At 46.5% G+C, this 27,512-nt stretch overlaps 1 protein-coding gene across 20 annotated transcripts in view; it reads left to right on the top strand.

The window, feature by feature from the left end:
• The window catches only part of CADPS (calcium dependent secretion activator), a 220,897-nt gene that overhangs the window by 178,655 nt on the left and 14,730 nt on the right, over positions 1-27,512 (top strand). For 10 of the 20 annotated variants that reach the window (XM_042799816.1, XM_042799811.1, XM_042799808.1 and 7 more), the window contains 7 exons: positions 1,648-1,803; positions 4,718-4,865; positions 9,266-9,280; positions 10,580-10,654; positions 11,720-11,803; positions 16,732-16,764; positions 19,881-19,988. In XM_042799816.1, the coding sequence (XP_042655750.1) occupies positions 1,648-1,803; positions 4,718-4,865; positions 9,266-9,280; positions 10,580-10,654; positions 11,720-11,803; positions 16,732-16,764; positions 19,881-19,988 (619 nt within the window). The remainder of the gene's footprint in view (positions 1-1,647; positions 1,804-4,717; positions 4,866-9,265; positions 9,281-10,579; positions 10,655-11,719; positions 11,804-16,731; positions 16,765-19,880; positions 19,989-27,512) is intronic. The other 10 variants (XM_042799818.1, XM_042799817.1, XM_042799819.1 and 7 more) reach the window with 1 other exon arrangement.

Raw genomic sequence — 27,512 nt, 5'->3', positions numbered from 1 at the left:
TTACTTGCATGGAGCCTTAATCAAAAGTGAGAAAAAGACCAAGAATAATACTTCTAAAATTTTGAAACCAAACAGATGTCATAATGTTGCTGTAGTAAATACCAATTATTGCATTTGTACGTATTGAATTATTTAAAACATAAATTCATGCAGTTCCAAAACCAGGTTTAGACTGTTGAAGCTTATTTATACCCAAGCACAGGTTTGAACCAGGCGCAGCTGAAAGCTGGTGGTAGATGGACACTTGAGACTGTTGTACAAGCTGGTCCCCTGTCTAAAGGAAATGCCTGATTCTTTATCTTTTCATCTCCCTGGTTTCCTTTTACTCACCCTTCCCCTCCATCAAGGACATGTTACTTGTTGCTTAGTGTCAGATACGTTTCTCCTACAACCGAGACGATTCATTCTTTATTTCGTTAACTCTGCTAGCGCAGGACCCCGCAGGACCCCTCTAGCATGTTGGGACTACGGTTCTCACCTGGTAGTAGCCGTGTGTGCATTAGCTCCGATCTCCTCTAGCATTAACTCAATGCAGCTGGCATCTGTCACAATAGAAACACCCTCCCTCATCTGTTTCTATAGATGATGTCAGCACAAGTGGTAATGCATGGTGTGTTAAATATCTTATAAATTACCGTGTTAGCACTAGTGGTATGCGAGGAGGGGGTTGAAACTCTTGAAGCTCCCTTGGTAATTGTTCTGAAAAAAAAAAAAAAAAGTGAGGGAGAAGGAGAGAAGGAGGGAAAAGGGTTATGGATGCATAAATTTCTCTGCACAAACAGAGTGCAATCCAGTTCTGTATTTTTATTCTGTAAGTGGAGGTTTGAGATATAATTATACTGTGAAAAGAGCTGGTGTAGCTACACACTGCAGGACCAAAGACTTCCATCTGGGCAGGGGTGTGGGTATGAGAATATACACTTGGGAGAGAAATTCAGTTTTGTGACAGACCAAAGATGTTGCAAAATAAATTTTTAAAAAATGGAAATTTGTTGTCCTATAGATGCCTTTGCAAGAGGCAGATCTGTGAAAAGGTGCAGCTGTCAATCCTGCCAAAACTCCTGGATATGAAATGTCTAGTGCCCTTAGCTCAATTGACTTACCCCAATTTTTTTTCAGCTGTTCAAGAGATAAAAGTGTGTCCTCGCTCACCACTTGTTAGCACTGTCCCTTACATGGAAACGGGGCCTCACTGTGGGGGGGACAAGGCAAACTCAAGATACAATTTGGAGGGGGGAGAATTGCATGAAACCCTCAACCTTAATAACTGCATACAGTCTAGTATGGCAGTTATTACTGATTAAGGATTTTCTACCACAGTTTCTGGCCTTAATTCTTAATAATCACATACGTTAATGTGGTTATTAACTAAGGCTGATTTTTACCATACACACATTCTTCCTGTTAATATGTGTAACTCATAATGTTGTCTTACTCATCTGGTCTGGAAAGTTTTGTGGGTGATGACAGCAAGGTAGATTAGGCAACTGTATGGTAAAACTCAAAATCCTGATGGTGGAGATTGCCAGCGTTGTCCTGTGTATGAAACTACTGTCTGCTCTACACTTGTTGCAGGAATGGTCTCCACATCAGGTTACAAAGAGCCTGATGCCACTTATGACTTTTGTTCTCATTTTGCCCTGCCAGCAATGGATCAGGCACCTCGGAAGATCTGTTCTGGAAACTTGATGCCCTACAGACCTTCATTCGGGATTTGCACTGGCCTGAGGAGGAGTTTGGAAAACACTTAGAGCAACGGTTGAAGCTTATGGCAAGTGACATGATCGAGTCCTGTGTGAAAAGGTACGTGCCCATCAGCAAACTAGACATGTTTCTCATAGGAGCTCACAGGATGCAAGGTTTTTCTCTGTCTTATTATCAGTGAAGCTTCACTTCAACAACCGTTTATTAGTGACCCCAGCTCACCTCTGCTCAGCAGAGACATGGTGGAAAGCCACTCTATTGCTGTGAATTGTGGACTCTCGCAAGCAAGCACTTCTCTGCCGAGACTGTGGAGAGTGCATATTCACAATAAGGCAATAAATCACCAATTCTTTCAAGCTTTACAGGTAGTTACTTATTTTTGGTGCTGCACATGAGGTCAAGTCTTTGTAAATGCAGTTTGGTGTCAACAGCATTGAGTGCTGAAGGCATAGCCCGAAGTAAGATCTCAGCACCCACCTAAAAACCACAGATCCATGAAAAAACAAGCAAAAAAGTGATCCCCATAAGGGGATAGTGGGTAGCTTCGCACACAGGTTTCACATCTGCTGCCAGTGAGAAAAGCTGTTGTATCATCAGCCGTATTATAGGATATTCACCTGCAGATTTTGCAAATCAGAGAGGTTTCTTTAAAAAACTCTTCAAGATACAGGCAGCTGTCATTCTGAAAACAAAATGTTGAGGTTGAATTTCTCAACTTTCCACAGTAATTTATGTCCATTTGGCATCAGAAGTGATGAGGCAGGAGGAAGACATGATGAACTTTGCATTAAATTGTGCAAAAATTAATAGACAAAGAGACAAACCAAAGGAAGAATGGATGCCAAATACGGCTGGTACAGGCTAATATTAGCTGCAATGTGTGATGTGGCTGTTCTGTACCACAGTTGCCTGGCCACTTTGCAAGTGTGAGCATGGCATTTATTGTTCACCCGTTCCTCACAGTCTGGATGTGCAACGTCATCGTAGGAGAAGGCACGTTTGGTCCCCGAGATGGAGGCAGGAGACTCGCCTGCTGGAAAGCAGACAGCTTGAGGCTTGCTCTCTCACTGTTCTGGAATAAACCCCAGTGCATCTTAAGTGCAACGAGGTGGTCATGATGTCTTTGCATTGAGCAAACACCGCTTTATTGCAGCAACTCATCTTTGGTCCTTTGGCTGGCACGAACGCTGAGCTTCAGTTGTCGTCCAGTTGCCAGATGGTCCCTTGGGAGCAAACCTGGAGCTTTGCTCTCTGATCTACCCCCAGCACCACCAGCGAAACACTTATTTTCTCTCTCTTTTTTTTTTTTTTTTTTATTTGGAACCAAGCTGTACCTGTGGTACAGTTATAGCTGAGATGATCTACAGAAGTCAGACCAGGTTAGCTCAGCTGAGATAACTGGAAAAAATAAGCATGTTTCCAGGTACCTCTGAAGAAGGGCTTGTGTGCCTGAAAGCCAGGGTTTTTTCCCAACTGCTTCAACCTTTCTACAAATATGTTGCCCCTCTGTAAAAACCTGGCCCAGCTTGTAATGGTATGACTATATATAATGGTTCTGAGCATAAGTAAGTAGGAACATGCTCATCTCTGCAAGGAGATGGAAAATCCCAGTCGCTTTGGGTCCTTTCAGTAATTATCAAGATTCTAGTCCCCGAGTCCAGGCTAAATCTGGCACTGGTAATTAAATCAGTTCAAATGCCACTGCTGATGTAAACCAATATGCTGCCTTCCCTATTTATATCACCTGCAAACAGGGCCTGGCTAAGGTTTCTTTAGCAATTTTAGTTTGACACAACATTTTTCTTCGCGTCTGTCTCTGAACTGTTGAATACCATGGAGAAGCCACCCCGCCTTCCGCACTTGGTTGTATTTCAGTGCTGTCAAGAAAGCAGCCCTTGCAAGAAAGGCCTGTTTCACTAATAAAACCGGGCAGGAGGACCTATGTACCAGCTCAGATCTGATCCCAAGAATGGGAGTTTCACATTTGTAAATGAGTTTTCGTTTGCATAACCCTTGGGGGATCATTTGAGATCGAAGTTATTCCTGAGCTGCAGTTGATATTATTTGTTATTTCTAAATTGAAGCTCCTATGTTAATTTGTCGGCAGATTCTGTCTGATGTGATAATTGTTCTGTGTTAGGTAGGATTAGTGAAGTAACTCTGGAATCTGCAGAGGGGCTCCAAAGAAAGGCAAAGCAATGCCCACTGTACTTCAGAGTATTCCCCATGTTAAAGTCACGAATGCCTTGGTATTTTAAAATATGACATGGGATAAAATTCTGTAGTCTTTGGCCCAACAAAACTCTGGGTGTAACATGGTTTGTAACTGCTGGGGATGTCAAATTTGAGCTCAGTGAAACCTCAAGAGAGCAGCGAGCTGCAGGCTCGTGTAACACGTGTGTGTGTGTTCGTACATGCACGACTGCGCCCATGCACATTTTGCAGATGTATTCTGGTGAATATGTATGGTTCAGGGAAACCACTTCTGTGAACTTATTAGACAATTAGGAACTTTCAGCAAGCAAATACAATCATGCAGACGTAAAAATGCAGTGATCTGGCAATGTCCTTTTAGTCAAGCCATGAATGAATTCGTTATTTGTAGTTGATATCATGGAGCAATAGGAGCTTCCTTTAATGCGTTAGGCTTGCTATTTGTCTGTGGTTATAAATCAGCTAATGCAACCAAATTATAGGTGTACATTGACACTGCTTTTTGTAGCATCATCACACTGTTTATCAAGCATGAGAAAGTCGTAGTTTCCCTGAAACCACTGCATACTTTATAAATAGTGTGTATTCTAGAAGGTGGATTTCTTTTTAAACTGGAAACTACTTTTTAGTAAAAGCACATTTGTAACAATGTGCTTTACAGTAACACTCCCAGCAGCATTCAGCTTTCTGCTTTCTCAAACTCTTCTCAGTATTGTTTCACATTATTATTATTATTGTTATTATTAGCTCTAGTACGTTTAAAAGCAACTGAAATGCCTTTTTCTACTTTCCTTAACAGAACCAGGATTGCATTTGAAGTAAAGCTGCAGAAAACCAGCCGATCAACAGATTTCCGAGTCCCTCAATCAATATGCACCATGTTTAATGTCATGGTGGATGCCAAAGCTCAGTCAACAAAGCTTTGCAGTATGGAAATGGGCCAAGAGGTAAAAATGCAGGTTCTTCCTTTCACAGCTTTTAAAGGCAAAGTCACAAACTTTCCTATTTCCTGTTGTGCTAGTTTCAGAGATGTTTTATCAGTTGTGGATTTAGTGTTCCGTATAGAGTGTGCAGATGAATATGCAGGGGGTTGCTCCCAAGTAAATCTGATGAATATAAACATTCGGAATCCCTGTCACCTAGGAGTGGCTTTTTTTGCAAGGACTGTGGTATGCATAAGGTATCTCTTGAGCTCAGTTGATGCATGATGACCATATCTGTTGAGTCATTAACCGTACCTTGGAGCCAGGTGTCAACAACACACTTTCTGTATATGACTGTTTTCTGTAGTCAAACATACGGAAAACAGAAGTGCCAAGTTGTTGCTGTTATGCTTGTAAGGAAAAAAAAAACAAACAAACAAACAAACAAAAACCACAAAACAAAACACCAGAATAGATAACTTCCAAAAGTAGATTTAAATTCCAGCTGCTGTGACTTCCTTGAGTATTGGCTATAGTCAGCACGCTTGATGATCCTGGATTTCCAGGTTCTTAATGACTCAGGTTTCCAAATAACAAACCTGTTTTAATTAATTGCTAGTATTTTTTTTTTTATGAAGCCATAGTTCCAGTTGAAGTTTCTGTGAATTGATCTATGAATTAGAAAGGCGTGGTAAATTGAACTAGATTAAATGCATCATAATAATAATTTTGCTATAGTGGCTTCAAGCCAAATTAAATATTCATACACCAGTCTATAATAAATTCACGAATACTGTTTGGCTCTTCCATCCTGCTGCTTGTCAGCATTTCCTAGATAGGTCCTTTCTCTACAACTTTCCATGGTCAGATTTTGTAGTGAATCATTGCAAGTTTTGAGTGGTTTTTTTTCATTTGTTTACCTCACCCTGTTGCTCTGAGACGACTTGTTCCAAAGGCCACTGGATGCAGCAGGGATCCTTGCCCTGATGGCAGTGGTGTTTGGATCACATCCAGCTGTTCTTTTTATTTTTCTTATACATGTTTCAGTTATGACATTTTATTTGTGACAGTCACCTTGCAGGAGAGGTTTTGTACTTCTCATCATCAGGTTCTTCCCTTGTCCTCTGGGTCAGCTGAGGCAGATCTTGAGCAGGTTTTTGTTCTCCAAGCCTGGACATGAATTTCTCAACCATTTTCTGTTCCATATTCCTACCCATTTTCTCTCCCCAAATCCCTCAGTCTACAGCTGCTGCAGCATCTGCCTGGCAGTGCCTCTCCAGCCAGGAAGGGCCATGGTTGCAATGCTCCCAGCTGCAAACCAGGATCAAACCCTTGTGCACTATACTAGCATACTAGCACAGTCCCTGGGGACAGGAATGTTTTGGAGATCAAACTGACACCGATACCATGACAGATCAAGCTCATTGCATTCATAAAACTGTCAGGTTAAGTATTCAGATGCCACAAGACTGATAATATCAGCTGCATCTGGATATAGTGTGACCAGCCACGCGCTGCATCTTTCCATGCTAACTTGTGGTGCTGTGTGCTTGCCACAGTTTCCTCCAAATTCTGAGCATCAGTCACAGCGCACGTTCGGCCTGAGCGAAACTGCAAGTGAGAGGGGAGCAGGCGGCAGCGCGGTTGTTTCTCTGCTGATCTCAGCTGCGGCGGGATTAGCTCTGCAAATCTGCCTGTGCCGCTTCAAGAAGGTGTTTGGTACGGCAGCTCAGAGACAGCCTAACTCCCGTGGCAAGCAGCAGTTGCTGGGGCATGAGGTTTTTAACAGATAGCTGAACTAACAGACCTGTAAAGCAGATGTAAATTATCGGTGCATAAGTTACTATTTAAGGCTGCAGACTTTTATACACCCTCCCTTTTTCTTTTCTGCCTTTTAATGAGTGCTCCTACCTCCCCTTCCATTTGCTCGTGCCACTCCATATTTCAACTACCTCCATCTCCTCTTCTTGAAGCTGTCTAGACCTGTGCGCTGAGATGGTCGTGCTGGGGGCGGGGGGGGGGGGGTAGAAGTTAAGATACAGATCTGTCATTACAGCCCTGGAGGGGAGGACAAAACACCACCCCGCATCTTCCCGTCCCCGGTGGAAATGATGACACAGTCACATAGTCAGAAGAGGGATAGAAACCGGGTTTCAAGCCTGTGTCTTCCTCTGTAGTTTGGGGATCTGGGTCTGTGCAGAGTTGAGTCCCTCTGTCACCCCAGCCCTGGTGTGTGGCAGCCGCACAGCTCGGCCGGGGCCGCCTGCAGCCCCGCCAGGGAGGGATGGACAGGGACAGAGGGACAGACACAGCTAACTGATGGGACCCTCGTCAGTGCTGCAGCTGCCTCCCAGCTCCTAAAATATGTGGTCCCTTTGCAGACACATCAAAAGCATCAAAAAGGGCTCACACTGCCCACTGTGGTGCTCAGGCAGGGGCGTTTGCCCAGACCTAACCTAAGAAGACATTTTTATTAGAAGCAAAAAGATTTTTCTGATGGTCTGAGTTGTACATGGGCAGAGACTCTGTCGACACTTTACTTGACCTCTCTCCTGCGGTTTCTCTCCCACCCCAAAGGCCTTCCCTTTAAGACTACCTTCAGTTAGACTCACTTTAACAGATACTTGAACGCATTTTGCGAGCATTACCCTGTGAAACAAACACCCATCATTTCATTTCCATTTCCTTGTCTCTAAAGGCAGCTGTTAAAACATTTGGTAAACATACTTTACCATCTTAAATATTTATTTTTCCTCTGAATTTTTAATACATCTAAGGGGATAAATGTATGTATTAAATGTTTCTCAGTTGGTCTAGTATGTTTCTATTTAATATCTAAGGTCAGATGGTCCTTAGAGAAATACAACGTACACACAATCTGTTACATGACAAGGCAAGATACTCATCACATAAAGTCAAGTTGAATCATTGTAGTGCACTGATTATGGATTGTAATAATTGAGCTAATAGAAAGCTGCGACGAACTCGGTCAAAAGCGGGGGCTACGCCGGGTAAAGCAAACCAGTTGTGCGATCTTTAACCTCGGGCATTTTCATAAGAAATGTAGAAGGAGCTGTTAGAAACTCTGGTTTACGAGCCAGGCGTCTGTGAAAGCAGCACCAGGCAGTCGTTTTCCAAACCGCCGCCTCCTCCGACCCTGTCCTGGCCGGGGCTCATCCTCCCGAGGTGGAGCTGGGGCCGCGGCGCGGGGAGCACATCGCTGCGGCTGCCTGGGGCAGCGCCCGCGCCCGCACGGGCCCTATTCTGCACACTCACTGGTCCTGGTGCTGGCTCCAAGTCTGCCCAGGAATGGGAATGAGCGGTGAGAGTCCTGCGACACCACCTTGGGTGCATGCACCGGGTCCTCTCCTGCTCTCAGAGCTGTGGCTTTATTCTATCAGGGCTCTTACTTGCTTTTTAAACAAGCTTTTAACTGAAAATGCATCGGTCAGTGCATTTCACAGCGTATTGTTTTGCACGTAGCTAGCCATTTTTGAGTTAAAACTCATGACTTATCCAAGGAAAGCTGTTAGTTGAATCCTCGGTTGCAAGGTCTTCCACACACAGAAAATGCAGTTGCGGATGCAAAATGTCGTGGGGAAGACACCCCCAAAATATGCACAACGCCTTCTTCATCTCCCTTTGGAGGTCCTGGCTGTGTATGCCAAGGACGTCAGCAGCTCCTGCCCGTACCCAGCTGTTACGGGTCCCCGTCACCCCACAGCTACATCTCCAGCTGTGCCAGGTCAATCCTGGGAGCTGATAAGGGCTAACTCTGCATTAAGCAGACTAACCACAGCTATGATCCCGTCAGGGACTCGTACATGTCTTGACCTGCAAAGCAGGGCGTGGACACGGGAACTGCAAATGCAGGCATCACTTGCTCGTTCGTGTCTGTTTTTCCCTCCGAGTGGGCCCAGCAGATCGCAGCCTGCGGCGTGGCAGTGCCAGCCTGTCGTCCCACGGGGGGGGGAGGCTCTGAGTGTCCCCACCCGGGACGTCGGCCGGGCTGGGCTGCACCGTGGACCCCTGCCCCTGGAGCAGGGCTCACCCCTCGGGGGCACCCACCCCTGGCGAGGGGCGTCAGTGCCCCCGTGCTGAACCCTGCCTGCCCACAGCCGGCTGCCTTCCTCTTCGGAGCAAAATAAACCCATAAGAGACTGTCAGCAGTCAGGTACAATTCGGTGCCTTCCCGCTGTTTTAATGACTGCAAATACTACAGGTAGCGACCTCTGGTATTTCAGTGAAAGGAGGTTTTGACCATGTTTCATTTTCCATTGCTTATTCTTTCTGTACATGATGCTGCTGTTCTCGTACATCTCTTTTTTTAAAAGATTTTGGTTTATTTATTGTTTATCTTCATATGTTCTTTTTCCTGTCTTTTGCACTTTCCTCTTTATTTATGTCCCCAATCATCTGAAAAGTTTGCTAAAGTGTGGGTAAGTGTGTCCTACTTTTATTTTCTTTTTTCCAAATTCTTGTATTAACATGTTACTGTCATAGAAAAAATTCCCCAAACTGTAGAGCAGTTCAGAGACTACTGATCAGACACTGAGACCAACATCTAGCATTTGTAAAGCCCTCACAGTCTTCCTTCCCGAAGTCTGATTAGTATTTAAAGCAGATTTGTCTCTTTCAATGTGATTTGATGTTAACATTTTAAAACAATATTAATGCCAAGTGGTAATGAATATAGTGACTAGCACCAGTGCTTGAAATGTTTGACTGAAAAATCAAATGTTTTGTGTTGGAAAGCAGTCATAATCAGTATTTTCTCAGTCCATTGAAAATAAGAATATACTGTATGTTTTCACTAATTAAATCTTGTATTGGAAACAGGTCTTTTCTAAATTAGTAGAAGACTGTATTTTAGTACCTATTCTAGCCATATTGCAGCTGATTGCATCAGAGCTCCCAAGCTAAGCAAGGTTTGGCATGTGCAGGAATTGGGTTGAAGACTCAGAAATGCTGATGCTGCTGGTGCTGGAGCTGGTCAGCCGGTTCTGGGCTAGTGCCACGGGATCTGCTACCACCCCGGGCTCGGGGCTGCCCTGCCTGCTGGCTTTTGCGTGGGACGGAAAGACGGATCTTGGTTCGTCGGGTCACTAAGCAAAGCACTTAAATGAGCGCTTCGAGCCATGTCCCTGCTGAACCCAGTGTGCAGCACAGGTTCAAGTGCTTTGCTGCAGGAGATGGGAAGGGTGCGACATCATTCCTGGTGGCACACCCCCCTGCAAGCTCCCCTGGGGCAGCAAATCCTCCCTGCTCCCCTTCGAGGGCTATGAGGTTTGTGGTACCCCAGGCAAGGGCTGTCCCTCTCCCTCCACCGCAGGCATGTGTCACTGCCAGGCATGATCCATGTGCAAAACGAACGGGATCATGCCCGCGGAACCGAAGCAGGGTCTGTGGGAGCACGGGGAGGGGTGGGTGCTCACAGGGATGGCAAAGCCTCCCCTCCAACATCTGTGTGTGGCTACCAGAGCTGCGGGCACACAGAAGAGGGCAGGGTTTGCCCACACATCACAAACTGAGGCAAGATTCTCCTGAATTCAAGGTCTCTCCTACAAGTGTAAGTAATCGCTGGCCACTACAGTGGAGCACGGGGTAATAAGCTGCATAATTCTTCAGTTTAATACTGCATATTGTGGCTTACCAAGGGAAGAGGCTGACAACCATAGAGCTCTCGCCTGTGATCAATGCTAATATTTTCCTCCCCCTCTCCTTTTACTTTTCTTTAGCACCAGTACCATTCAAAAATAGATGAACTAATTGAGGAAACCGTCAAAGAAATGATAACACTCCTAGTGGCAAAGGTAACCTTCAGCTTCAGGTGAAGTGATTCACTGTTAACATTGCATTTTTAATATGTGTGTTTCCATTAAAATGTGACACATGAAGATGTTGAATTGGCTTCTTGTTTCTCACAGGCAAGATCATACATCTCCCAGTCGTTTCATGGTGACTCTTTGATGATTAGGAACTGCGTGAGATGTAATATGCTGCTAGCAGGATTGCCATACTGGGCCAGAAGTGGTTTTAAGGAATGGGTGTTATGTTAATGGAGTAACACCCTGTGGTCAGCATCACCCCACAGCACTGAGGGTAGCTGCAGTCAGGGGGTGGCACTGCTAAATGCTGCCGCGTAGACGTTGGGGTGGCATGCAGAGGTGGTCACCACTCCTACACATAAGGTTGTATGGACAAAATAACTCATCCTGTGCAAGATCACCATATGCTCTTCTAAGAAATTAATTTAGAGGTGACAGTAGTGGGAAATACATTCCAAAATGTCAGGTTTAATTGTTTGGAAATTGTTTTTCATCAGAGTCGGCTCTCCTAGCTCAGCTGCCAGCACTTCCCTTGGGTTGCTGTGTAGGTCTGGTGTGCTGCGCTAACGCAGAGGGGAATTGGTATGGAGGGAGAAAGATGGTGGGGTGTGTTTTCCTCTAGTTTCAAACTTTCTGAGAACAAGTCATCCCTATTATACAGTGGAGACCTTTAAACATAATCCGCTAACATATGCCAATTTGATTCTTCTGCAAGAATACCCAGCTAGCTGTGTGCTTGACACCGCATACTGGGAGCAAGAACCACCGGCTTCCTAGTCCAGAGAGGCTGTGCTGGCTTCCCCGTGCACTGCACCCACCTCCTGTCCCCAGTGTCACCTGTGACACCAAGGGATGATTATTCGCACCCAGCGAGAGGTGGACCACGTAGCAGGCAAAAGGCAACGCTCCGTTCTCCCCACTGTGCTCGGGGACAGGTTGTCAGTTCCTTTCGCAATGCTGAGAGCTCCACTGGCTTCTCTGAGGCTGATGCTGATTTTTACACTCTTGTTCAATTATTAAAAATAATTGCAATATTTTTTGTCTTCGTAGTTTGTCACCATTTTGGAAGGAGTCTTGGCCAAACTGTCTAGATACGATGAAGGAACTTTGTTTTCTTCTTTCCTGTCATTTACTGTAAGTACAGACAATATTTTCCTTTCTCTTTTTTTTTTTTTATTTTTTTTTCCCCGAGCTGTAATCTCCTGCTCTCCCAGGACTAGATCAGATACATAATAATTCTCCCATTCTGTGATGTTTGAACATTGTAATCCCAACACAAACAACCTTTATGCAGATATACAGTACGTAAACACCCAAGATGCATAGGCCGTCATGTTGTAGAACAGAATAAACCAAACTCCAGTAACCGTTCAGGTTGGTTGATTTTATTCTGTTAAGGACGCATATGAAGATGAAAAAAATTGTTGCACTGTATATCCAGTTTCCCTAACTAAAGAAGTTGCGTTGTTGCTACCTTGCATGACGGGTGTGTCGCTCTCAATCTTCTGGCCATAACAGTGGCCATCTTACGTAGTAAAGAAACAAAATAAGGGAGATCTAGGCAGTGCCTCTGTGTTTCTAAAAGACAACAAGGTAGAGGAAATGCCATGAGGTGACACAGCACGAGGTGACACAGCACAAGGTGCCTCTGATGCCACGTTTCTCCCTAACATTGCAGAACCAATCCACAGCTTGCCACATTATGTATTTCCTAGAAAGATACAGGACAAGAATAATATCCGTGCAAAACTATCCTAAGTACCAAGCAAGTGTTCAGCAGTCTGAGGTGTATTCCAGAAGAGTGTTGTGAGAGCTTCTTAGGCCAAACACATAGCAGCTGATTTCCAAAGGTCTTCTGACAATGCATGCCAGGAAGATTACAAGAGTGTCTCTTTGCAAGTGTGACCTCTTAGCTCACAGACGGGTGTGCACCCAAATGTGTATGTCTGGGGTTGCTTGGGAAGTTGCATTAACGTTCTCAGCCACCGGCCCTGCTGCCTGCATGTGCAGCCTGTCCTGTGCTCACTTGTTCACAAAGACTGGGCAGGAGGCAGAAGGCACTGCTCAGCAAACTGGGAAGGCTTTCCAAAACCTCATTCAGGAGTTGTCTTAGTTACTTGCAGTTGTCTGTTGGTTGCTACTCTTGGGTCCGTTTTGCTGGGTTTGAGGCAGTTTTGTAGGATCCGTTTGGAAATGGGGATGGATGTAGGAAGGCTTACCAGTGGAGGCAGGAAACTCTGCTCTTGGGCAGCTGTGTGCACACAAAGCCTGACAGCTTATCTAAGCCACCACGGGGTTCAAACTGAGAGTACTGACTTTTCGGGTGTGCTCAAGGCACTTTGTTCTTCAGCGGAGGAGGGAAAGGGAGGGTGTTCTACTCACTGCCCCACGGTGCAGCTCTTCTCCCAGGATAATCCCTGCATGCTTACAGCCCTGGCTCTGTGCTCGTCCCTGCTTGGGGGGGATACAGGGGATGGCTTGGAGTGGATACCCTCCCTCGTTCCAGTGCTGCGGCGGGTTAGGGGATGCTCGTGTGCCAGCAGCAGAGGATGAGGAGGCGGCAGCTTTCCAGGCATCGGAAGTACCAGCATCAGCCCGGGTAGACAGTGTAATCTGCAGCCCTTCTCTGTGAATCCAAGCTGTTCCCTGGTTGCTGCTGCAGTGCTCCCACCACATCCTACTATTTACGCTGCAGAGGGCTGCTCCCTTCGATTGCTGAGCGAGCCCCCCCGGCTGCGCTTGGGCTCTGGGCGCTCGTGAGGAGACAGCACGTAGGTGCACGGGGTTCAAGCATCCTCACCCCGCCGCTCCTCAGGCACTTACTGACAGTTAACTGCCCCAGCAGCAACAAAACAGTCTGTCCCACTCCAACAGCCCCGCAGCCTTTGAACCTGGTCCCGTAGCTTCAGTTTTGAGTTTCCAGCCAGGAAGGGATGTGTATCCAAATAGTTACCGTGTGTGGTGTGTGCGCGTCCTCAGGAAGGTGCTGAGCCCTCACCCCCAGCAAGGAGGCTGAGCACACAGCAGAGGAGCAGGATTGCTCCTTTCTGGGCAAGGGATGTCTCTTGCCTTGGGCCACTTGTTTGCTGGGAGCAACTGGGCAGCACCAGCCGCCAGAGGAGCCTGGGGAGCAGCCCCAAACCCTTTGATACTGGGCTTAGAAAGTCTCCCTTCCCTGCAGTAGTAATGTGATTTGCTGTGTTTAGTCTTTGCAATGATAAATAGAGAAACTCTCTCTTGTTACAGCATGCTTGCACCACCTCCCACGTTTTCCCTGTCTGAACAAATACAACAAAGTGTGATGGTCCAAGCCGCTGAGCTCTAGAAAGCATTAGTCTCCCACCCCCTTCCACCGACTTCTTTCATCGCATGTTTTCCAGGCGCTCTGCAAGTGACATGTAATTGGGGGTCTTGTGACAGACAGTTTTATCACCTAGTAGGATATCCTCATTTCCAATTCTTGCCTCGAAATTCAAGATAAAATTAATGCATCTGTTGTCCTAATAAATTCTCACTAGCCACTTCTCCTTGCAGAGCACTTTGAGAGGAAAACACCCTTCTAAATTTGGCCAGACTTTTTTTTTTTTTTTTCTGTTTGTTGCTACATTTAAGTGCATCTCCGCGGCAGCAGCCCAGGCCCTGGCTGGGCGTCTGCATGTGCAGATCCACTGAGTCACAGGAATGACAGCTGCTAAAATTCCCTTTAATCTGGATGGCCTCTGTAGGCGGAGAATTACACCTACAGTAATTAAAACTAAAGACTGCATATTACCCGAGGGAAACAGAAGTAAAAGATCTTATTTTTGTTCTTAGCAAAATTTGTATGGTAAACTGAGACGTTTCATGGCAAAGTCACATACTTTGTGAAAAACGGCAGCCTAGCAAAAATCACACAACATCCGGCAGTTTGGAAATTTCACTAAATGTAGCCAAATCTGAGTTTAAAGAAAAACAAGTAATTATTCTGATTAAAGGGGAGTGGGCAGGAGAAGAAGCTCAGTTTTTTTGTGGGTGGAGGGGGGAGATCGCAGGAAGCCGACTGAGTTATTCTCGTCGCCTCTTGGCTTTGGAGGAGGCAGTTTGAGATGGTGGCGCTAAGCTGGACCTAAGAGTGCTAAATCCATGCTCAGGTTGCAGGTGTCCTGGGGCGCCGCTGCATTACTTCGAGCCCCGCGCAGCGTTGGAAGGTACAGGTGCGCGGCGCGGACCCTGGCTTGAGTTCTGCGGGCTGCCGAGCCGCGTCGTTTTCAGAGCTTCCCTCCTGGCCGTTTAGCTTTGCTGCTCGGAAAAAGAGGCGGTTTGGAGCCGGCTTGGGCAGCCCTGCCCGCGGCTGCTCCACGCCGGCGTGGGTGCGCAGGGGCTGCCTGCTCCGCCGGAGCCGCGGCCCTTGGCCGGGCTCCCGCTGCCTTCCCGCAGGGGGGCTGGGGCTCCTCCGCTCCCCGCCGGCAAGGAGCGAGGGGTAAGCGCTTCGCTACCTCCCAAGGAAGTTGTGAGGATAAATGCAGCGAGAGGACAAGGCGGCCAGACGGCCGGCTGCAAACGGGGATACCTGGAGGAGAGGCGAGCGTTCGCTGTCTGCTGGGAGCGAGAGCTTGGCGCTGATTTTGCCACCTCCTTCATCAGCTTGTGTGCTGGGACGTGCCCTGTCCCCCTCCATCCCCTCCGACAGCCGGACCCCGGGTCGCATCGCGGCGGCAGGCGCTCGGCGCCCTCCTCCTGCCCTTCCCTCTGTTCTTGCCCCCCGGCTCGGCAGCCTGGGCGCTGCCAATACTTGCAGCGTTCACCTCGGCAATTACCACCAGTCTGGTCTTTTGTATCGCCTCATTGTGCTTAATTATGCACCCCCCACACACACCATATGAGTGCTTCCACCCACTCTCACATTCTGTCTCACACATACATTCATTCTCTCATTCGGGACACATAATTTATTCATCCCAAGATGCAACTGTGTGCGTGTTATATTTAGGCTGTTTTAATGGTAGCTTTAGAAATATTTAAAAGCAGGTGAGCTTTTACACCCAAACAAAGATGGCCGGCAACGCTTACCCTAATTAAAAGCAGAAGCGTTGTGGAAAATCCCAGCCGTACTCTTTCTAGACACGGTGCCTTATGCTACAGTGGGAAAAAGGTCTCTCTGGCCAGCTGGGCACTGCTCAGTTGGAAAAGTTGGCCCTGACATTGGGGGCCACCCCACCTCCCGTGCCAGGCGATGGGCACCCTGCCGCATGGCAAACCCGAGACAAAGTAAATTTGGGGTCTTGCAGCCCACGCCGGCTTGTGAGGACACCACAGAGTGCAGTGTCCACTCTGATACCCTGCCTTATATAATGTCTTTTAAAAGGAGGGAGAAAGAATCACAGGAAACTAATGTAGCTGTGCGGAGTCTGGGAGGCTGAAAAGCTTTGGGGCACTTCTCTGAGGAACGGCATGAGCACGCTGCCCCAGCACGCTCTGTGAGCTCCTGCCAGCGTCAGGGCCAGCAAAAAGGGGGAAAATAATGTCCCAGGCAAAGCTGGGAGAAGCACACTGTGGGGGGGGACTATGGGCAGGGGGAGAAATTAGGGTCCTTTGGGCACTTTCCAGTGGCCAGCCTGGTGCAGGTGCCTGCCAGCCCCGCCGTGCCATTGTGCCCACGCTGCCGAGGGCTCCCACGGTCCCCGGGATGAGGGTCCCAATGGGAGAGACACACGCTGCCTTCGGAGACACGTGGCATCGGGCGGAGAACAAGGCCTCCGAAGAAAATAACGATGTCTACTTACAAACCCCGTCTTCCCCCGCTCGCTGAAGTAGAAGAGGGAGAAGCACAACTCCCACACTATCATCTGTTGCTATTAGAGCTTTCGCAGCAGTAAAGTTACCTCTCCAAAAAAACAACAACAAAAATACCACCCTTGCCTATTCTTTTAGACAGGAAATGTAGTTTTTATCACCCTTTTCCCCCCACTCAGCGTTATGTTGTCCCAAGTCTTGGCTGGAGAAGCTCTTACAGGTGTTTAAAGAAAAAGCAAAGCCCTGAAGACGTACTGACACTGTAAACTCTCTTCTTGTTCCTTTTACAGGTGAAGGCTGCTTCCAAATACGTGGATGTACCCGTAAGCACAATTTAAACAACTTCTGTCATAGTAATTTGCATCGTGCTTTGGTTTATGGCATGTGTAGCAACCCACGTTATGCATTAACAGCCAAGATTGAACCATGGGCCTTCAAACTTCTAACATTTGAACTGGAAAGAATATCTCTATGACGTTAATAATGAGCAGTTACCCTCTTATGGAGACCTACGAGGCTGTTTAGGCAATAATTTGCAGATGGTGTCAAAAAGGTACCATATTTATGCAATTGGCTTGAATCACATTTAAAAAAAAATGGGAGCAGTGCATTCTGTTAATTCTTCATTTGGACTTGTACAAATACAGTATAATTTCCAAACAAAAAGGTCCAGACATGTTAGAACTGAGCCAACACACATCTAACACATTAGCTAATCTATTTTATTTTTGTTCTTCTAATTGTTGGTTTATTTTACTCTTTCGGAAAATGACTTTTTTATTACTTTGGGGAAATGGTGACGAGCTAGCAACATGTGTTTGGGAAATTGTTAATGAAAATAATTTTTTTCCATTTTTCTGTAATTGGTATAGGAAAACTGTACATCGTCTCCTCTAATTAGACCTTGATTCATAAGGAAGAGAGCCCTTAACATTCTTAGACAGAGCACTTAACTTGCCAGAAATTTACATTTAAATTGAGTTGAAGTGTAATATATGAATGTTGGCTGGAATAAGGGGTTACTGTAACATTTACAGGCAGAGAGAGCCTGTGCAATTACAAATGAAAAAAGAGTAAATGTTAATATACCACACCAAATCCTGCATTCAGTTAGACCGGGCGGTATAAATCAAGAATAACTCAGTTGAGTTTAATGACCTGTATGTATAATGTATATATGTACATTTAACATAGATGCGATTGCTCTGCATGCTCTCGCATGAAAACATGATAAATGTGTCAGACATCATGGACCACATCATCTGCATTTGATGTTACTACAACTTTAGCCCAAAAGAAACCTTTCCTACCAAATTGCCGTATTTTTAGTCCAGCATGGGGAAGACAAACTCTTGAATGGTAAGAGGTCTTGCTTGGTTTAAAATATCCCACTGCAGAGATCAGCATCCTGTTGTCTTGGATTAATAGAAACAAGATATTGAGAGCATTAGAAAGAGGGACTCAAAATTCATTTCTAGCCCTAGAAAATGTGGAGATCCTTCACCTGAAATTCCTACTCGTTTGAGTGCATCTTAAATATTTAGTTATCAGGAATTTGAGTACAGAACATTCATTTTAACTAATTCTTAGGGCAAATCGTGGCCTTCTCTGAGGCCTCTATGTTCCTGGAATGTAAAGCATCTCCAGGGAAGTGGTCTTGGTAGGATGCTATATAACCCTTTCAAGCTTTTCTAAAAGCATTGTACCTGGGACACCCCTGGGAGGTCGGCAGCATCGCGGCCGTGCGGGAGGAGCAAGGCTCTGCTCCCGTCCCCAGAGCCAGGCAGAGGCTCCAGTTCTTCATGTAAAACAGAGCACAAATCAGTCATCTAGGTTATTTTTCGCTTGTTTCCCCACATTCTCCTGGAAGGGAAGCCACATTACATTGGCTTCCTCGACAGCCCCAAAATTTTTGATAAAATCAACCACCAGCCCTGCAATGCTTCCAGGCCTTTGCGAGCGGATGCCCTATGGTCCCTGAGCCACTGCCTTTCCAGGGGAAGGAGAAAGAAAAACCTGTTTGACTAGAGGACAGAGGGGAAATCCTGGTGTTGAACAGAAAGCCATTGGTTAAATCTAATTCCGCAAACAGCGTTGCAATTGTCTGGGTACAAACCAATCCGTTTTATGCCATCTTGAAATGGGCACAATCGGCCTGCTGAAAATTGCTTGAAAGTGTAACACTTGACTACTGCCACATTTGTGTTGTCCTCATTGTTTTTCAAATTAATACCTTGTCATTGTTGCAGTAGGTGTTAAGAAATGTTACTGGCTTCCCAAGGGCCAAGCACTAGCCCTTTGCTTGATAATTGTTTGCTTTGTATTAAAAAACTCCCTTCCTACTGCTTTCCAAACTGTCCTCATTTTCACCCTGGAAATTACACAGATGTGTTAACTAACTTCAATTTACAGCGTCTGACAATCGTATCTTGCAGAGAAATGATACTCTGTGATCTGAGGTAAATCACAATAATGGAAACTAATGACACTAGTTATTAACAAACTTACAATGTGCCATGGAAATTTAAGATTTTGTGGCAGGTCTTGTAATGACTCGTGTTACAGTATTTTAATGGGTTTCCTTTGAGGTAAGTTTGATTCCAATATATCAAGCAATGTGAACTCAAACAGGATTTTTTTTTAAGTATTTTTCCCATCCACCTGCTTCAGTTCCCATTTTCTTTAAAGAAATTCTGTTGTCCCCAAACTCTTGCACGTTTGTAAGTTACTGTTTAAAATCAGTTAAATTCTGCAGAGAGCCATGGAGATGTGACAGCACAGAAAGGCTTACTGCCATTTAGCAGCGGCTTAAACATTCATGTAGACATATATTCCCTGACTTATTGTTTACACAATTTATTCTCAAGAGCAGCAGTACATGTGACCTAAAGTCAGGGGTCTAAACAGAAAAAGAAAGGTGATTTTGGGATGCCTCCTGCAACGTGAACTGCTTACTACATGCATACTCACACCCTAGAAGAAGAAGCAAGAGCCCAGCTCTGGCTGTTAGCTTCCTACCTTCTGAAACCAGAGGGCTTGCATAGAGAAGATGACCCAAGAAAACAACAAATCCCCAGCCTGGCTTGCTGGGTCACTCATTAGGTCAACAGCATCAAAGGTAACAAGACAACTTCCCGGCATCGGTATGTCAAGAGCTGTATTCCTCTGACCATCCTCGCTCTAGGCAAAAGAAGAGAAAGAGCAAGTGCCTTTGCATGATCTTGTGTCGCACACGATATTCTGCTGGTCATGGGGCACAAAGCAGCGGGACTCGGTGTCTGTCTGGTAAGGAAGGGGTGGACTGCAGGAGGACAGCAGGAGATGGAAGAGAAGGAAAAGCATCAATGAGGCTACACAGAGGAGCTGCCCCCTGCACCCCTATTCATGTTTCTCTCTCTCTCTCTCTCTCTCTCTCTCTCTTCTTCTCTCCCCCATGCAGAAGCCGGGGATGGATGTTGCTGATGCCTATGTGACATTTGTCCGCCACTCTCAGGATGTCCTGCGTGATAAGGTCAATGAGGAGATGTATATAGAAAGGTTATTTGATGTAAGTAAATGCCTTCTCCTCCTTGGACACCAAGCAGGAGAGACCCAAAATGTGACAAAATAAGACAGGAGGATAAGTCACATTTTGAGCAAATTTATTGGTTATAGCTTTAAAAAATAAATAAATCTTTCCTTTCTTTCTGACTAAGGCTCGTATCTGCTCTCTGCCTGCTTTAAATCTCTACTCTAGTCTACTGTGTCTTGGTCTGTCTGTGCGTGGATTTTAAGGGAACAGCATCTTCTAAGAGAGCCCTTTACTATGTTTAAGCTTGTGGAAAATCTCTCTGTGACAGAACATCTTGGTCATTGTTCTCACTGTTAAAATTTGAACCAGGTTTTTGGCAGATGCGTTTGCTGAGGGCCATCTCTTCTGCACATTTTTCAGTGTGTTTCATTGACAAGCAGTCCAAAACTGACAGTGAATTAAGCTCACTAAAATTTTAATTTTAAAAGCTAAACAAAACAGAGCTGATTAGGAATGGTCTTTTGTATTTCAGGAGGACCATCTTATGGTGTCTGACACCAAAGGTAAAGTTGAGACATGGTCTCCTTGTTAAAGATGGAATGGTAGGAACTGACCCAGATGTTCAGAGCTATTTTTCTGTTGCACAAGATAAATTCATTGGACTGTAAGAGAACAGTGACCTGTGATGCCCGTTTGTTTTGGATTTGGATGCATGTTAACCAATATCTCTGTTTCTGTTGCTCTTGTCACGTTATAGCCTTTCTGTCCTCGTAGCTGTTCTATAGCGAAGGTTTTCTGTTGATGGCCAGCCTGTAGCATTAGTGTTTCAGTCTCCTTTAGGGTATTTGTCCATATATCGATTTCTGTTTGAAGCAGCTTCTGTTCCTATTTTCCTTCTTTCATTTCTCAGCAGTGCCATTTTTCAGTCTCCCAGCTCTGGAACTGTAACAACCTTCTTCGCTTTCTTTACTCGCTCGTTTGCTTCCTCAGTGTGCAGGGAAAGCTGCTTTTTTTCCCAACCAACTTCCTCCTTCACTCAATACCTCTCTTTCTGCGCATTACCTGTCCCTTAGAAACCTCTTCCTCCTTTACAATCCCACTCTTTCTTTCCCCCCATACCTTATCGGATTAAAATGGAACTTATCTCTCATGTCAAATGTTTTATCACATTATATCAAGTGGCATGAATTAGAGTCAAATAATCTTACTGTGTACATCTACTAGCATGACCCATATCCACTGAGAATGCCTCATTCATGCACGGAGCACGGCAGTGCCTCCTCCGGGCGCCACGCGTGCTCGCTCCGGGGAGAGTTTGCAGCGCAGAGCACCAGACGCAAAGCACCCATCGAGCAGGCATGGGGAGAAAAAACAAAACACAAAACAAAAGACTGTCGCTTCCATCTGCAGCAGGCCTGCGAGTGCATTGCTCGTTTGTGTTGAAATTTATTCCATGAGCAGTTAAATTTCCAGAGCTCATCTGGACTGTTCTTTTCAATGCCCACACTGCCTTTTCCCTCATCCTTTCCCTGTGATTCACAGTTGGTGTGTTTGTACCCTTTGGGCCATTTTTTCCAATTTTCAAAAGGCTGTAATTAGCACAAATATTGATTTCAGTTTGATCCACTTGTAGTTAGTTTTACCAAGCCATATTTTAAAGAAATTAATAATTGACATGAAAAAAAAAGAGCAGCTACCTTGGTGGGAAGCGAAAAGTGCAAAACCTTTCCTTCCCTCCCTGCTTTCCTTGAATCACCCTGGTCGATGCGGAATAAAATAATCAAGAGTAGGGTTTTTACATTGCTCTGCCTGTTTTGACCCACGCTGGCTGCAGGCGGGAGCCGCAGCGTGTGGGAGCTGTTCCCATCCTTGTTCCCATTCCTGTTCCCATCCTTGTTCCCATTCCTGTTCCCGTCCCTGTTCCCATTCCCATTCTCTGTGCTGGCAGGGCGGCGCTGGGACCCGATGCCACCAGCATCTTCGCACGTGTCTCGTGTATGTGAGTGCCCACCCATGAGCAGGGCGAGCTGTGGGGCCCTTGGTTTGCAAGGAGGGAGGGGGCTGCGCTGAGCCCTAGCCACACAAAAACTGGAATTATGTTTTGAGCGGTTCTGTGTCACCTTTTCCAGGCTGCAGCTGGGGAAGCTGATTGCTCCCAAAGTTGGCTCGCAGCACAGCTGAGGTGCTGCTGGCGGGTCAGTAGCAGCGGGGTTTAGGAGTACGTGGGGGTCGCCTGGGCCCGTTTAAATCGGTGCTGTGTTCGTCTGTGCTTTGGTAAGGACAGGAGCAAATGGTTAACATGGTTGTCCTGAGCTTGATCTCAGCCACAGACCTGCAGCCCTTTGCCCCTCTCACCTAACACAGCAAAGCAGCGCAGCCACGGGGTCTTTAAGCTCCTTTGGTCTCTGCAGCAATGGTCATAATTTCCGAGGATGCTTTAAGTGCTAAATACCTTTTTAATATGAAAGAGAAGAGAAATAATCAAAAATGGTATTTATGATGCTCAATTAGACTTGGGCCTCATTTTGTTCTCGCTTCCCCCAGCGCAGCAGAGGAGCAATCCTCTTAGCTGCAGAGTTTCTCCAGGCAATGAGATTATTAACATTTTCAAGGCCAGCTCCTCCACTGGCTTAGTGCAGCAATGCTGGTTTACCCCAGCCAAAAGCTTAGTTCAGTTTTCGGATGTTATATGGTAATACGTGCAGCAGTGGCAGGTAACCAGTTTAAATCTGCCTGCAGGCAGTTCCTCTGCTCTCAGTGGTATCACGTTAGAGATGCTCACAATATAGGGCTAAATCCCCTTTCTGTGCAGTCGTGAATAGTGCAAGGGCAGAGGTGCACAGTGCAAAGTTGCCTACTGCATGTTCAGTGGGGTTTGCAGCTCCTGGGATAGTCCTAATCCCCACTTTTCTCTGCAGTCCTGCCCAGCGTTTGTTCATTTCCCCTTTGTTTCCTCCCAGGAGCTGAGGCTGCAGAGTGTGCTAGGCCATCTCCCAACAGAAACTGGGTTAATGCATCTTTTGGGGCATTCGTCAGGATTTCTTAGCTCAGAAACCATTTCTCTTCCCCTGCATCGTGTACCCGGCTTGCACCTGCAGAACAGGGCTGTGCTCTTTGGGAGGTACTGGTGTTTGCGGAAGATTATTGTAATATTTCTGTGTGGTCTGTGTGTTAATCCTCTTAATTCTGCAAATTAGTCAGGGTTTCCCCCCTCGAAATAGAGTCATCTCAATTTTAAAAATTTATATTCTTGGGATCATTGAACGAACAGATTGATCGTGGAGTTCTGCTGGTAATCAAAACCTAACTAGCTTTTTGGCAGTGCTGTTTACTGCAGAGTAACATGACTTATTTACTTGGCCTGGCTCACTAATTTGATAACATTTAAAGCTAAAACACTGTAATAGGGCCCGTTGGTAGAGAGCAGTGGTAACAGAAGAGTTTCAGAATAGCACCGTAGCATCCGCTGCCTGCATTGCTGTGCATGGCTGGGTGCTTTGGGATTTAAACCACTCTGATACTTTGCACTCAGTGCAGGAGGATCGCAAACTCTGTGTAGTGCCTGGTAGAAAGTAAAATTTTATCACTTTTTCCCCAGAAAGGGGGCAGAGTTGATATGCAGAATGTGACTGTTTATAGGAAGAATGAGGTAGAGGCAGGTGGGTGTATCTTAAACATGGGAAAATATCTTCAGAGTGATCTCGAGTTTTCAGACCAATCCTGCAAAATTCAGGTCCCCTTTGGCTTGGGACCCTCAGAATTTCATAGGATCAGAGTTTATGCATCCATCATTTTGTCTGAAGGCAGTGGGGGTTTTGCTTATAAGGGTTGTGCCCTTTAGGTGGAAGTTATTTATACATGTGTGTACATGTGTATATCTTTACACACACCCTTAGATACTCACAGTATAGGTTTCAACCCATCAGAGCATATGTGATCCAGAAAGTCTATGATTGACTAGTAGATAGTGTGAATGCCAACCTTTCTTCCTCATAAATTGGTAAACACTAATGTAAAACATAGCGAGAATATTTCCTTCCCAGCCGCAGGCGAGTAGCACGTACACAAAAGGCTACTGAATGTCGAGTGAGCTCCCCGAGATCCTGTGAATTCCAGCATCCTGATGCAGTCCCTAAATAGCACAGATGGCATTTTTCTCTCTGATGATTAATTCAATATCTTACCGAAAAAAACAAAAACATGCTTTTGATATGAGAGATCAAAACACCAAGAGAAGCTTCTAAGACTGCAAGGACCTAAAAAAAAAAATTAATTTATTTTTTTCCTCCTTGTACTTCTTGAAGACACCAGCCTGAGTAGAAGATAAGGATTAAAACAGATGTGCTTAGTGCTAGTTCATCTGCTTAAATCTAGCAGCCTCTGAGATCAGTGATTAAAAAGCCATCTCTAACTCTGATGAAATCCACTGCAATGGTAATACTGTGTCTCTGATCGCTTTCTTATGGGCCTCATGTCTGCCTAAACCGGACATAGAAAACATTTCACTGGAGATGATACATGGATTATATGGGTCAATTATACACTTAATCTGCCTTCTGGGGATTAAATGTGCATAGATTGACCCTGCGTATTTGGCTTGTCCTTGGCAGTTATCAGATCAGGAAGGTTGCCTTTACCAAAAAGTCTGGTAAGAACTTAATCACGCAGGGATACAGCCCGCTGAGGTGGCAGTAGTCACGGTGCTTTTTGCAGAAGGCAGTTTTACCACTTCACTGTCACTGTGTATGTTCGGCTTCCTCGAAGGTCTGTGTCACAGCCGGGATACCAGACGGAGTATTTTCTCCTGAAATGAGAAAACGAGCCCGTTCGTCTCTGCAAGACGGAGGCGCTTTTTTTTTAATCTTGATGGCGGGGTGGGATCCGCGGGGTCCGGGCGGGCGTAGCGGGGAGGGTGATGGGGGAGGCCGGGGGTTTGCTCTGCCCTGTGCCATCCTCACTGCAGAGGGACAGTCGCTCCAGGTCCTTTCCCAGCAGCAAAGGAGAAGCCACGGCTCAACTGTTCGAGGAGCCAGCACCTCCTCCCCACCACTCTCAGGGAGGCACAAGCTGGGCTCTATCTCCAGGTCCCGTCCCTCAGGCTCAGCTCAGTTGGGTTCTTAGGAAGCCCTAGCGCTATCCTAAGGCTGAGGTTGCAGCTGGTGGATTTTTGTTTCCTTTCCCCAGCCAGGAGCCCAGCAGGAGTGCTGAGGCTGAGGACATGGCTCAGGACTGTCCTCGTATTTTCAAGGGTGGCTGCCCTCGCTGGTAACTGACTTGTGAATGTCAGAGGTTGTGAGCCATAGGGATGCAGGGCACTGTGTGAGCCTCAGACTTCAGCAAAATCCTTACACAGAATTCTAGGAACCTGACTGAGTGCTTCTCACTGATTTACTGGAGCAGTAAAGGCACAGGCAGCTCAGCCTGTTTCTGTACCTTCTGGTTTGGAGCCTAGTATCACACCTAAGTATACGGAAAAATTACAAGACACAGGTTGACAGACCAGTTAATTCAGCAAGTTCTCTGCAGACAGTTAGGCATTAGCTTATTCTTAAAATCAAAGCTTTTGCCTTCAGTGGGGTTACCCACTTGCATTTTGGCAGCTCCTTCAAGGCATGCTTGCAGGATCATGGCATTTCTTGCTGGAGTGCAAGCCATGCACGGCACAATCAAATGCCAGAAGAGAGCCCTTCTCACCCTCCTTCTCCTTCCCCTCCTCGAACCCAAAAGCCTGGTCGTGAGTCAGTGGAGCTACTCACTGTGAGTTAGAATTACTCACAGGAGGACGGGTTGCAGGATCAGGGGAAGAACGGATATCAGACTGCGTGCCGGGCTCCCATCTAATATCTGCTTGCAGCCGCACTCACTGCTTTCTCTTAGACAGACAACAACCTGTTTCCCTCCTACGCAGCTAGACTGCTCATTAGGGCACTAACTCTCTCCCACTCCCATCCTGATATGGCCTCCACTGAGCTATTTCTTCTGCGTTGTTTTTTGCTTTTTTTTTTTTTCTTCCTTCCCTCTCCCCCCCTTCCCGAGTGAGTTGTGAAATGAAGACAATTAGACAGATTGATCTCTAGGAAGTGCAGCTTGTGGGTTTTTTTCCCCCCGTGCATCTTTGGAGGAGCCGGAGCAGCGCAGCTTTCGCTGCAGAGGCTGCCGCAGCCCTTGGCTGGCTCAGCAGCACTTGGACCCAGACCTGGAGCCAGTCCCACTTGCAGGGACCTTTGCTTGGAAAAAGGGAAAATAAAATGTGATAGCAATTGTCCTTCTATCTTCTAGGAAAGGACAGGTTCTTTGTCCTGAGGGGACACAGTGTGAACCATCCTTCTGCAGCCTCTTTTTCTTCCCATGTGCCCTCTCGGAGCCACACAGGAGCGAGGAGCAGAGCTTAGCACAGACACTGCTCCTCGGAGCCAGCCCTCGTCCTTTTATACTCCCCTGTGCGAGCTTCACGCGGCAGCACGCACGCACTCGCGCGTGGCCTCCCGCCTCTCCTGCATTCCCCTTAGCAAGGCTTCTTTCCTGAAGTGCTCATTTAAGCAAGCCCCATTTAATTTATCTTAGGGGGAGTCTTAATAAAATAAGTCCTAGATCTGTCACTGGATTTTATGTGCTCGTAAGGGGGTTTTTTCCCTCCTAAATGTCTTTATCAGAACAGCTTTTTGTGTTCCAGTAGACATTTGGCTGAAGACAGTTAATTTGGTTTCTTTTCCAGAGGAGATTTTCCATTAATCATTCTAAGAAGGCAGACTGATTGCTCTGTTACGTTAAGGTCAGCACAGGCTTGCTAACATCATCCGCACAGTGCTTTTGAGTGTCAGAGATTTTTGTTTTAGGGCCAGCACTGAGTGAAAGATCATTTATTTCCTGGTAGGCATGAGTAGCCAACGTAGGTTTTGGGGAAGAGGTGCCATCGTGCCACATTGCAGGCAGCAAGGCATCCTGTATCTGGAAAGAGCCTTCTTCCGAGCAGCCTCTCTGGTCCCTGACCAGGAGCTGCCCGTGCACATTTATAACTGCGTATGAGTCGCATAGTACGCTCTGAGCTGAAGCTGCCTTCCAGCTTTGTTTAAGAGGCCTTAGCTTATTGAAGCTCCAGCCTTGTGGGTTGTCAGGAAGGAGAGCCTGAAGGTGCTGGCGTTCCCCGTGAACCCCAGCCTGCGTGGGTGCCAGCTGAGTCGGGGTGTGAGGAGCACGGGAAGGTGGGGACATCCCGGTGCCGGCAGATGTGTGGAGCCGAGCCCCCAGCTCGCCGGCACGGCTGCCGACGTTTGCTCCCCGCTCTGGGCTGTGCAAAGGGCCTTTGCCCAAAGAAACCCCCCGGTACGCACAGGGGTGAGCCCACGGCCCCTGCACGGACAATGAATTGTCTGATTTCCAGCAGCACCTCCAATCCCTCTTTTCCTTTTCTCCCCCACAATCCAGCCCCACATAATTGCGGCCATTGCCCGCACCAGCCAGCGGTGCATGTGAGATTAGCCGTCCCACGTCACTTCTTTTCTCTTGATCTGCAGCTTTTTCCTTCCCCAGTGCTCCTTTAAACCTCGCCCTGGATGTACG

The sequence above is a fragment of the Tyto alba genome, unplaced genomic scaffold (genome assembly GCF_018691265.1).
Source record: "Tyto alba isolate M040663 unplaced genomic scaffold, T.alba_DEE_v4.0 Super-Scaffold_3, whole genome shotgun sequence".
NCBI lineage: Eukaryota > Metazoa > Chordata > Aves > Strigiformes > Tytonidae > Tyto > Tyto alba.
This window is presented reverse-complemented; position numbering and strand designations above follow the sequence as displayed.